Source organism: Chiloscyllium punctatum, chromosome 26 (genome assembly GCF_047496795.1).
Source record: "Chiloscyllium punctatum isolate Juve2018m chromosome 26, sChiPun1.3, whole genome shotgun sequence".
In the NCBI taxonomy this organism is placed as follows: domain Eukaryota; kingdom Metazoa; phylum Chordata; class Chondrichthyes; order Orectolobiformes; family Hemiscylliidae; genus Chiloscyllium; species Chiloscyllium punctatum.
Window position 1 is genome coordinate 5,764,537 of NC_092764.1, and position 12,865 is coordinate 5,777,401.

General features: G+C 45.4%; 1 protein-coding gene across 1 annotated transcript; it reads right to left on the minus strand.

Moving 5' to 3' along the window:
- Nucleotides 1–1,466: 1,466 nt before the first annotated feature.
- On the minus strand, nt 1,467–12,637 carry ciao2b (cytosolic iron-sulfur assembly component 2B). Its single transcript, XM_072595813.1, has 5 exons — nt 12,471–12,637; nt 10,967–11,044; nt 9,404–9,529; nt 3,383–3,428; nt 1,467–2,971 (listed from the first exon to the last, which is right to left on the minus strand). Exons 1-5 carry the CDS (start codon nt 12,600–12,602, stop codon nt 2,874–2,876), a joined length of 480 nt encoding a protein of 159 aa, XP_072451914.1. The 5' UTR covers nt 12,603–12,637; the 3' UTR covers nt 1,467–2,873.
- Nucleotides 12,638–12,865: the final 228 nt, after the last annotated feature.

Below are 12,865 nucleotides of genomic sequence, written 5' to 3' on the forward strand. Positions count from 1 at the left end.
TCTCCTGCTCCTCGGAAGCTGTCTGACTGACTCTGATCTCCAATGTCTGCAGTCCTCACTTTCTCCTGTACAGGTAGGGAAGTAAACAAAGGTTTGAACTGAACAGCTGAGGTAGGGATTGATCATGTAAAGATGTGCTAAGCCAAAAAAGGGAATCTGGAACTTAAAGTTCAAGAAAGGGACAAAAAGATGAAATGTAGGAATACAGCAACAACTAAAACTACAGTGTGGAAACAGGCCCTTCGGCCCAACAAGTCCACACTGACCCTCCAAAGAGCAACCCACCCAGACCCATGCTCCTAACACTATGGGCAATTTAGCATGGCCAATTCACCTGACCAGCACATTTTTGGCTGTGGGAGGAAACCGGAGCACCCGGAGGAAACCCAGCAGACTCCACACAGACAGTTACTCAAGGCAGGAATTGAACCCAGGTCCCTGGCGCTGAGAGGCAGCAGTGCTAACCACTGAGCCACCGTGCCACCCATCATTTTGTTATGATGATAACAAAAAGAATACTTTGCAACACAGGCATGCTTGTACACATGGGAGAGTATGAATTGGAGAGGATTAAGAGATTATTTAATTTGCAACAATTTAAGTACAAAACATCCGAGGAATGTCAGCATATCAATGTCCTTGCTTTTAAGATGGAGTCCAAAATTCCAAAGCTGGAATTAACTATCTGCTTAACCATTAAGAAGGTTTTTACACACACTAGGGATGTGTTTCCTTGAATTAAGGAGTGATGTGATTAATATTTGAGGAGATGTCTTAAGGAGAATGGATAGGGCAGCAAAGAGAAACTATTTTTGCTGCTTTGGTTCCAGGAACCCTAGGAAAGTGGTTTAAAGAACTAGAGCTTACCTTTTGAGTGAACTGAGGAAGTACTTGACACATCAGCAGTTTGAAGCTTGGAACTCTATAATTAGCAACAATACCAGTCTGGATCAATTGGAAATCTTAAATCACAGATGATAGATTGTGATAGCTAAAGTTATACAGAGTACTTGGGCAAAGGGGACCGGGTATATCAAGTTAGATCAACCAGTGGAACACGTGTGAAGGGAAAGTAAGGACACAAGCCAGATCCGATCCCTCTGATTTCGATAAGCTTGCTCAAAGTACTAAAATACTCAAGCACTTGCAAATCCTGATGATTACATCTCATAATGTTGATGGGAGTCAAAGGTGGAAATGGGTGATTACTGATCCATTTGCAAAGTGGTCCCTCAACCAGTCAAGCTTGAGATCCAGTGTTCTGTAGGGTGAGGACCAGGAGGCCCCACTCACTGATTAAGACATCAGGCATTTCCTCTTTACCCTAAAGAAGAATAATCATTGCATTGAACAGCTGACTCAGCAGAGAGAGAGAACGAGAGAGAGAAATGTCATCTGACAAATGTGGAAGTGAAAGCTGCTGGAGCATAACAGGAACCAGGAGAAAACCAGTAATAGACATAGCATTACCAGTTCACCCAAGCTTTTATTGAATCTGTGTTTCACAGTCAGTGGCAGGAGTGAGGATCACAGTTTTACTCAGCACCATTACTGACTGCAGTTCCAAGGTGGCATCATCTAGTGGGAGCAGATCATTCTGCAGTCTCCAAATTAACAAGGAAACTATTGAGAAAATAAATTCTCACTGCATCAAACAAAAATCAGCACATCATTTCTGCATAAAGAAACCTGTGAAACCAACATAAATTGCTTTATTTTTGATACTTTGAGTGTTAAATTGTGAATGTGAGTTCATAAAAATGACATGACAGATGTGAATGGGATTTCTGAAATTGTGATGAGAGATAGATAAACAAAGATCTGTTCCAAGAAGGTTTTGTTTAAAAACATGTCAGAAATTGTACTACACTGTGATCTAAGTACACTTGTAAGAAAGCTAATAACTATCAATTGATTAATGGCCCAATGTTGGAGCAGGAAAATCCGACGTTTCGGGCAAAAGCCCTTCATCAGGGATACAGGCAGAGTACCTGAAGGGTGGAGAGATAAATGAGAGGAGGATGAGGGTAGGGGGAAAGTAGCATAAAGTACAATAGGTGAGTGGGGGTGGGGATGAAGGTGATAAGTCAGGGAGGAGGGTGGAGAGGATAGGTGGAAAAGATGATAGGCTGGTAGGACAAGTCATGAGGGCACTCAAGATTATTTAAGGGCATGGTTTTACATTGCCACTTGTCAGATGGGTTATCTCAAACAGATGAATGCAGCGGTCTCTCTGAGTTTGTGTGAGGAATTAAGTGTACATATGACAGTGTGAGGATCCATGTGTCAGAGAAAATGGAGAGTGAGCGTTGATAAACATACCAAGACATTTTGGGTAGCAGGTTTGTACTTCTATCATCCCATCTATATATCTCTGACCCCAATTACCCAACCTCTACACCTATTCCCTGATCACAGTCATTCGATTGCAGAAACATACTGAGCACAGGTCGAGCCATCAGCACAGGATCTTTACATCTCCTCTCTCTTCCCTCACACTAGGATTTGGTGACTGCCTCCTTCACCTACTCCTTTGCCAGAGAGACTAGCCCTCATCTGCTCCCAATAGCTGATCTGCAGACAGGCACAAAACAGTCCCAATCAGTGATGAACGTCAGATCATTAACTCATAAGAATGTACACAAATCATTCTCTATTTACACATTGGCACAACTGCTGATTGACTTACAGATATCACACACACGGAATCCTGCCTTGGAGTTCTAACATGTGCTGGGACCTCTCAGATTTCCCTTTGGGGAAAGCCCCAACATTGCAGAGACCCTCAGACACACACAGAGGGCTCAGAAATGCTGTGATTATTTTCTGCTGTGCTGTGCCACTCTTCAGGCAGGTGCCACGATGTGGTCTGGTCACAACCTTTCTGAGAGACATTGATTAACAACCTCCAGCAGGTGAGAGTTCTCCAGAGCAGCTGCCACTCGTTCCTTATCAGCCAGTTGTTTGTTCACTGGAAAAAGGAGAAGATTTATTCAGAACAACAATCTGGTGCAATGCAAGAATTTCAGACCTGTTGTACTGCTCAGATACCTACGTTGTGCTATAATCCCTGGCCAGGCACCAGCCCTCTTCCCACTCTGACCCCCTACCACAGACTCAGCCCACACCTGCTCAATCGAATGCACCCTGTCCCCCTCCTCACTACTCACTTCCTCAACCTTGTACTCACCCCCTCCATTTCCAATCCACCTCTTCCTGAGGCTATACCTACCCACAGGTTAACAATCTGATTTATTCTCAACAAGGAGCTTAGTTAACAATGTCTGGGCAGTTGGCAGGAAAGCCCTCAAAGGGCTCAATTACTCCCTCACCTCGCAGTACAGTGCCACATTAAATCTCTTGGATTACAAAGATTGATCACCTGCGTTTTCAGAAGCATGGGTTCCTGGAGTAATGTGGACATCCACCTAGAATAAGAAGAGCTCAATATTAGACATTAAAACTCATGTGTTATCTTGAAAAGTATATTACAGGAAGTACAGGGGAATGTGTTTGCTGCAGTCATTAAACAGCATTATGAGCAAAGGCAACCTTTATGAAATCCCCTTCCTCTATTATAAACATCAACTAATCCAGTGCACTGCACCAGTGCCAAATGCTTGAAGAAGGGGACCCATTAGTCCCGCTATCTGTCCAGAATCACCTTACATTAGTGCAAGGTGGAACTAGTATGATTTCCTATAACATTTCTACAAAGATGCAGATTTGCACTAACCTTCAAGCCTACTCCTTTTCTGTGGATTTATTCAGACAGGTAACATGCAGACATTGTCTGTAGGTTAACTGACACACAGAGATTACCAGACACACATCCCCAGATAACTAATACAAGCAGAATACCAGCTAAACTAGCATAAACTTAATTACCAGACAGAGAGCATGATTGAACACTCAAATTTACTCAACCTCTCTCTCAGATTGCCAGCTAACTAACACAGATTTCTGTGTACACTTCTGATCTCCACGTTATTAAAAAAAGGAGAAATTGGAGCATGTGTAAGAAAATTGAGAAGGACGATACCAGAAAGGTGAGAATAGACCTTGTCTGAAGAGGATTAAAGGCCAGGTATCTCCTGTCTTGGAAATAAATGAGGGCTGAAGGATGAACTATTACAATCTTTAAATTCTGACATGTTTTGTCTTGTTGAGAAGAGCATGACTGGAGGCCATCAATGTAAGATAGTCACCAAGAGTCATACAGCATGGAAACAGACTGTTCGGCCCAACCTGTCCATGTTGACCAGGTATCCTCAACTGAACTATTGCCATTTGCCTGCACTTCGCCCATATCCAGCTAAACGTTTCCATGCATAACTCCCCTCTCCAAATGTCTTTCAAATGATGTAACTGTACCAGCCTCTGTCACCCCATTCCATACATGCACCACCCTGTGTGTGAAAAAGCTGTCCGTCAGGTCCCTTTACATCTTTCCTTTCTCACCATAAACCTGTACCCTCCCAGATTTGGACTCTCCTACCCTGGAGAAAGACTTGAATTATTCACCTTATTTATGTCCCTTGCGATTTTATAAACCTTTGTAAGGTCACCCCTCAGCCTCTGATGCTCCAGGAAAAAACGTCCCATCTTCAAACCCTCCAGTCCTGGCAACATCCTTGTAAATCTTTTCTGCACCCTTTCCAGTTTAGCAACATCTTTCCTATAGAAGGGCAACCAGAATTGAACACAGTGTTCTAAAAGTGGCCTAACCAATGTCCTGTACAGCTGCAACGTGACCTCCCAACTCTTATACTCTAGGCATAAGGAGGGAGGAAGTGTTGGGTATTCAAAAAGGCATGAAGGACAAGTCCCCAGGTCCAGATGGGATCTATCACAGGTTACTGAGGGAAGCGAGAGAGGACATAGCTGGGGCCTTAACAGATATCTTTGCAGCATCCTTGAACATGGGTGAGGTCCCAGAGGACTGGAGAATTGCTAATGTTGTCCCCTTGTTTTAGAAGGGTAGCAGGGATAATCCAGGTGATTATAGACCGGAGAGCCAGATGTCAGTGGTAGGGAAGCTGCTGAGACGATACTAAGGGATAGGATCTATTCCCATTTGGAAGAAAATGGGCTTATCAGTGATAGGCAACTTGGTTTTGTGCAGGGAAGGTCATGTCTTACAAATCTAATAGAATTCTTTGACAAAATGACAAAGATGATTGATGAGGGAAGGGCTGTAGATGTCATATACATTGATTTTAGTAAGGCACTTGATAAGGTTCCCCATGGTAGGCTGATGGCAAAGGTGAAGTCGTATGGGGTCCACGATGTACTAGCTAGATGGACAGGGGACTGGCTGGGTAACAGGGGATATAATAGTAGTGGAAGGGAGTTTCTCAAAATGGAGACCTGTAACCAGTGTTGTTCCACAGGGATCCGTGCTGGGACCACTGTTGTTTGTGATATACATAAATGATTTGGAGGAAGTTGTAGGTTGCCTCTTTGGCAAGTTTGCAGATGACACTAAGATTGGTGGAGTAGCAGGTAGTGAAGGGGACTGTCAGAGAATACAGCAGAATATAGTTAGATTGGAGAGTTGGGCAGAAAAGTGGCAGATGGAGGTGATGCATTTTGGAAGATCCAATCTCAGAGCGAGCTATACAGTAAATGGAAAAGTCGTGCGGAAAATTGATGTACAGAGAGATCTGGGTGTTCAGGTTCACTGTTTCGTGAAGGTGGCAACAGAGGTCAATAAAGTGGTCAAGAAGGCATGCTTTCTGTCATCAGACAGGGTATTGAGTACAAGAGTTGGCAGAGTTAGAGTTGTATAAAACTTTGGTTCGGCCACATTTGGAATAATGCAAACAGTTCTGGTCTCCAAGCTACCAAAAGGATGTGGATGCGTTGGAGAGGGTGGAGAGGAGGTTCACCAGGATGTTGTCTGGTATGGAGGGTGCTAGCTACGAAGAGAGATTGAATAGATTAGTATTATTTTCATTAGAAAGATGGAGGTTGTAGGGGCCTTGATTGAGGTCTACAAAATCATGAGAGGTATAGACATGGTGGATAGTAAGAAGCTTTTCCCCTGAGTGGAGGACTCAATTACTAGGGGTCACGAGTTCAAAGTGAGAGGGGAAAGGTTCAGGGGAGATATGAGTAGAAAGTTCTTTACACGGGGGGTGGTGGGTGCCTGGAACACATTGCCAGTGTAGGTGGTAGGGTCAGGAACGATAGGGTCAGTTCAGATGTACCTAGACAGATATATGAATGGCAGGGAGCAGAGGGATACAGATCCTTAGAAAATAAGCGGTAGGTTTAGATAGAGGATCTGGATCGGCGCAGGCTTGGAGGGCCGAAGGGCCTGTTTCTGTTCTTTAAATTTCTTTGTTCTTTGTTCAATGCTCTGTCCAATGAAGGCAAGCGTTCCAAATGCCTTCTTCACCACCCTGTCGACCTGCAACGCCACTTTCAAGGAACTATGTACCTGCACCCCGGGTCCCTCTGTTTAACTACTTTCCCCAGGCCCCTACCAATAACTGTATATACTGCCCTGGTTTGTCTTACCAAAATGCAACATCTCACATTTATCAGAATTAAACTCCATCTGCCCATTGGCCCAGCTGATCAAGATCCTGTTGTACTGCAAGGTAACTTTCTTCACTGTCGACTAGACCACCAATTTTGTTGTCATCTGCAACCTTACTAACCATACCTCCTACATACGCATCCGAATCAAACAGTGGACCCAGCACCGATCCTTGTGGCACACTGGTGGTCACAGACCTCCAACTGGCTACAAAAGAAATTAAACAGAGAATTCTGAGGAAACTTCTTTACCCAGTGAGTGGTGAGAATGTGGAATTTGCTATCACAAGAAGTGGATGAAGTGAACAGTGCAGCTACATTTAAATGAAAACAAGACAAATACACAGAAAGAATGGAACAGAGAGATACACTAATCCAACTGAGTATCGATAGGTGGGAATGAACTCATGTGGAACACTAAAACAGCATGGCCTGTTTCTGTATTGTAAATCCTGTGCAATTACCATGTAATTAACTAGGCACTCCCAAGTTAAAACACACACTCACACAACCTAAGGTAACAGCACACTATGAGATTACAGGTAACCAAAATCTCAGGGATGTGATGGCCTAATGGTATCACCACCTGGATTCATATTCTGTCCTGGCAGATGCTGGAATCTGAATTCAATAAATTAAAGAGTCTAATGATGACACAAAACCATTGTTGATGGTTAGGAAAAAGCTATCTGGTTCACTCATATCCTTTAGAGGAGGAAACTGCCTACACCAGATCCACAGATATTGTGTTGATTTGTCCTGTAACTGTGTTCTGGACAATTAAGGATGGGCAAGAAATGCTAGGCTGGCCAGTGACAGGCATATCCTGTGAATGAATTTAAAAGAGACACCCAATCAGATTACAAAGTAATTAACATACACTGACAGATTACCAAGCAAGCAACACATTCTCAACCTGCCAACAAACTGACTGCTCAGATACTGAAGCAGTTCATGTTTGGTTTGAATTATAAGGAGAGGCTGGATAGGTTGGGATTTCTTTCCTTGGAGCATCAGAGGCTGAAGGCTGACATTATAGAGGTTTGTAAAATCATGAGGGACAAAGATAAGGTGAATAGAGAAGATCATTTTTCCCCAGAGTGGGGAAGTCCAAAACTAGAGGGCATAGGTTTAAGGTGAGAAGGTCAAAGTTTAAAAGGGACTTCAGGGGCAACTTTTTTCACAGAGGGTAATGTACGGATGAAGCTGCTGGAGGTATTGATAGAGATGGGTACAATCATGTCATTTAAGGGATATTCGGACAGGTACATGAATAGGAAAGGTTTAGAGGAATATGGGCTAAGCACAAGAAAATGGGACAAGTTCAGTTTAGGATGCCTGTTTGGCATGAATGAGTTGGATCGAAGGATCTGTATAACTTCCAAGCTGTATGACTCTGTAAATGTAATAAGATCTGGACAGTAAATATCCAAGTAAATTGGGCATGACAGCGAATACCCGTGCCAACTTTTATAGGTGTGCCATTGAGAGCATTCTATCTGGATGCATCACTACCTGGTATGGTAACTGTACCATTCAAGATCGGAGATGATTACAGAGAGTGGTGAACTCAGCCCGGACAATCATAAAGGCCAACCTCCCATCTATAGAATCCTTCTACCAGACCCCGCTGTCAAGGAAAAGCCACCAACATTCTCAAAGATCCATCACTACTTGACAATGGTTTTCTACAACCACCACCATTGGGGAGAAGGTACAGATGCCTGAACACACACAGCAGCCGGTTTCAAAACAGTTTCTACTCTACTATTGTTAGAATACTGAATCGACACTCAAACTCTTAACATTCGCCTGTACCTGTGTTTTTGTTTTTGCTGCTGTTTACCTATTATTTACTATTTATGCTACTTAACTCTGTGATCTGCCTGCATTGCTCACAAGACAAAGCTTTTCACTGTGCCTCGGCACACATGACAATAAATTTAAGCCAAGCTTGGACTGACAAGTAGCAAATAATCATTCATGCCACACAAATGCCAGGTAATAAGAGATCATTTAACGACCGCTTCTTGACATTCAATGGTGTTACCGTCAATAAATGCCCCACTGTCCACATCCTGGGAGGATTACCACTGAACAGAAATTCAAGTGGACTTGTCACAAACTAGCTACAACAACAGGTCAGAGGTTAGGAATACTGCGGCAAGTAACTCACCTCTTTACTCCCCAAAGCCTGTCCACCATCTACAAGGCACAAGTCAGGAGTGTGATGGATTACTCTCTACTTGCCTGGATGGGTGCAGCTCCAACAACACAAGAAACTTGACAACATTCAGGATGAAGCTTGATTGGTACCACAGCCACAAATATCCACTCCCTCCAACACCAACAATTCAGTAGCAGCAATGTGTATCATTGCAAAAATTCACAAAGATCCTTAGACAGCACCTTCCAAACACACAACCACTTCCATCTAGAAGAACAATAGCAGCTGATTCATGGGAACACCACCTCCTGCAAGCTCCCCTCCAAGCCACTCACCACCCTGACGTGGCAGTTTCTTCACTGCCATTGGGTCAAAATCTTTAAATTCCTTCCCTAAGGGCATTGTGGGTCAACCTACAGCACATGGACTGCAGCGGTTCAAGGAGCAACTAGGGACAGGCAATAAATACTGGGCCAGTGATGCCCATGTCCCATGAATGAATAAAAAACACTCAGAACATCAGATAATTATCCACATTCAATCTACCAGATACCTAACATACACACAATTGCTAGATAACTAAAATACATAGATTTCATCAGGTAACTATCATACACACAAATTACCAGGTAGTTAACACAGACGGCAGATAATACCACACTCGCAGTTTACCAGGTAACCAACTCTCACCTTGAAGCGGGCAGGCAGCGAACGCAGCAACTTGACTTTAATGGATAAGCCAATCAGTGTAGCCATACTGCAGTGAGGAATGGTAGGTGTGAAGGCCACTGATACACTGTTCTCATGGTCAACCACCTGGTGTACAGACAGGAAAATCAAGTTCACTACAGCAAACTGGCAAGCATAACAATAAGCAAACTGGCAGATGAAGTATAATGTGGGGAAATGAGGGGTTACAAAAAAACAACTTTTTCAAGGTATAAAACTTTTAAATATTGATGTTTAGAGAGACATAGGTACATTCACACAAGAAAAAAGTTAGAATTTAGTACAGTACAAGCATTAAGGAGGCAAATAGCCTAGTGTCTTTTACTACAAGAGAACTGGATTACAAGATTAGGACATTTTGCTATAATTAAATGGGGCTTAGGACAGACCACACCTGGAACATTGCAGTGTTTTAGTGTATATTTTTAAAGGAAGAATATTCTTGCAGTAGCACAGCAAAGGTCCATTAAACTGGTAACTGGGAATAAGAGATTATGAGGAAAGGGTGAATAAAATGGGCCTGTGTACTCAAAGTTGGGGTGCTCTGATATCTTTCATTATATTTAAGGCTGATTTTCAACCTGTCAGGGAACCAAGGGATGTGCACAGGAAATTGGAGTTGAGGTTACAATCAAATTAACTGCGATTACTACTATTGGATCGTGCATACCCAACTGAAGGGGCAGAGAGGATCTTGGTTTAAAGTCTCAACCAAAAGATGGCACCTTTGGCAAATTGGCAGTGTCCGCCTGGATTGACTCTGGCTGGGACTTGAACCCATCAGGTAAAAGTGAGGACTGCAGATGCTGGAGAGATGAAAAGTGTGGCACTGGAGGAGCACAGCAGGTCAGGCAGCATCTGTGAAGCAGGAGATTTGTGATGAAGGGCTTCTGCCCGAAACGTCAATCTTTCTGCTTGTCAGATGCTGCCTGACCTGCTGTGCTTTTCTAGTGCCATACTTTTCAACTTGAACCCATCACCCCACTTTGTCCCACAAGAATTTCAGTCCCAAGAGTTTGGTTTAACACCAAGCAATTCGAGTTACCTAAACCACACCGACGTGGAGAATTACTGGACACAGCTTAGCTCTTGTACATGTTCCGCAAAGCAGTCTCACGTGGCATTTTCCAGTTTTTCCTCAGTTCTAGCCATATACCCCCAGAATACAGTGAAACATCATATTTCATCACAATTGATGTTTTTATTCATCTCCTTCCATTCCTGCCCTCTCACAAAGTACTGCCACAATGGGGTTATGATAATCTGGGTACTAATTACTACGAATATTTCAACAGTGACTACTCTTCACATACACACAGATGGAGTGAGCCCATGATGGTCTTGTTTCTGGGCTTATTTACCCACTGAGCCATAGCTTTCTCTTGGGTACTAGCCCAAACCACAGCTTTTAAAAATTGGCAGGCACACCCCTTCTGATTTCTTGAGTGAAGTTTAGTTGCTTGAATCCATCCTTATTACCCTAATCATATTTTGAAACCATCTCAGCCCTGAAAGCATACTTACATTAACTCGAAGCTGTTCCACAACATTTAACTCCTCCAGACTCAGCGGGTGCTCTGGGTCATTGATCGATCTGATTAGATGTAAATACATTAAGGAAAGTTTCCACAGCACACTGCATTAAAAACTTTCACTCAAGGTGTGCTGCTTGGAAAAAAAAGGACACCCCTTCATTAAACTCAAGTGAATGGGATAGAGTAGGGACAGGTTAAGGATGAAAAAACAACTGAAATCGCCCTCCTCAAAAGACAGTCAGAAGTGATACGACACCAGGTTATAGTCCACAGGTTTATTTGAAATCACAAGGTTTCTCCTTCATCAGGTGAAGGAGCAGCACTGAGAACTTGATATCAAATACTGTAAACCTGTTCGACTATAACCTGGTGTTGAGTGACTTCTGACCATGTCCACCCCGGGCCAACACTGGCACCTCAACATCCTCAAAACATGTCCCCGGCTTGAATTGCCTAAAACACAGAGGAGCAAAAAGCTGGTTAAATACACAGAAGAGTCATACTGGACTCAACACTAACTGTCTTTTCTCTCTACAGATGCTGCCAGACCTGTTGAGTTTCTCCAGCACTGCCTAAACACACACACCTTGAGGACTGCAGATGCTGGAGATCTTATATCTCCACCTTGGAGGGTCCCAGCCGCAATCTGATGAAGAAACGTCAATTCTTCTGCTCCTCGGATGCTGTCTGATGTGCTTTTCCAGCACCACTCTAATCTTGACATTGGAGGTCAGAGTCGAGTATGTGGTACTAGAAAAGCACAGCAGGTCAGGCAGCATCCGAGGAGCAGGAGAATCGACGTTTCAGGCATAAGCCCTTCATCAGGAATGCACACCTGGTGCATCACCTCCCAGAGCCTACAAGCCCTGTAATCACCCTGCTCCTCTTCTATACACCCACTGCTCCTGATCCCCACAAACCCTTCTGCTGGTGTTCTCTGTGTTCACATCCACATGACTCCAGGGTGGAAGTGTCCAGTGGGGGTGGGGAGAGGGAGGGATGGAAGTGTCCACTGGGGGTGGTGGGGTGGAAGTGTCCACTGGGGGAGGGGGCGGGGTGGAAGTGTCCACTGGTTGGGGGGGGGGGGGGGGTGGAAGTGTCCAGTGGGAGGGCGGGGGGGAGAGAAGAGTGGAAGTTTCCCACGGGGGGGGGGGGGGGGGGAGGTGGAAGTGTCCACTGGTTGGGGGGGGGGGGGGGGGGGGGGGGGGGGGGGGGGGGGGGGGGGGGGGGGGGGTGGAAGTGTCCACTGGTTGGGGGGGGGGGGGTGGAAGTGTCCACTGGGGAAAGGGGAACAGGGACAGGGCGGAGGGACCCATTTCACAGCCGGTTTCCCCGGAGGGAGGGGGGCAATAGGGTGGGGGGAGGGGGGCAATGGGGTGGGGGAGGGGGGCAATGGGGTGGGGACCCGCGGCCTACACCCTGTCAAGCCCCAGTCCTGCGGCTCGGTTGTACACCCCCCACCCTCCTCCTCCCCCCCCCCCCGGTCCCGGGATATCAAAGATCTCGCGGTTGTCGATGGTGTCCCACCGCCTCCTCCTCCTGCTCCCCGGCGGTGAGAGGGCCGCTCCGAGCTTCTGCCGTAAATCAGGGGGTTCGCGTTCTCCCAGCCGCGCTCCGGCCGCCATGACAATTCCCCCCCCCCCCCGACACGCACTTCCGGCTCCGGGTCAGAGGGCACCGACCTCCACCAAGGGGAACGTCCGGGGGGGGGCGGGGCTCTGCGTCTCCATAGAAACCAGAAGAAGCCCATTCGGCCCGTCGGCTCGCTACCAGCCGAACGCCAATATCTAACCCCCCCCCCCCCCGGAGGTGGGTTTTGATCACACCCCGAGGTTCTGTGCCTCCTCTTTCTGTTTCAAGTCTCCCCCAGGGAACAACAGGGCAGGCC

Bases quoted from the DNA above. Each gene is read 5' to 3' on its own strand.
- ciao2b (XM_072595813.1), bottom strand. From the start codon at position 12,602: ATGGCGGCCGGAGCGCGGCTGGGAGAACGCGAACCCCCTGATTTACGG. The intron at 11,045-12,470 runs ATCCCGGGACCG...ATGTATTTACAT, and splicing joins ACAACCGCGAGATCTTTGAT to CTAATCAGATCGATCAATGA. The intron at 2,972-3,382 runs GTGATCAATCTT...TCCTTTTTCCAG, and splicing joins CCATGCTTCTGAAAACGCAG to TGAACAAACAACTGGCTGAT.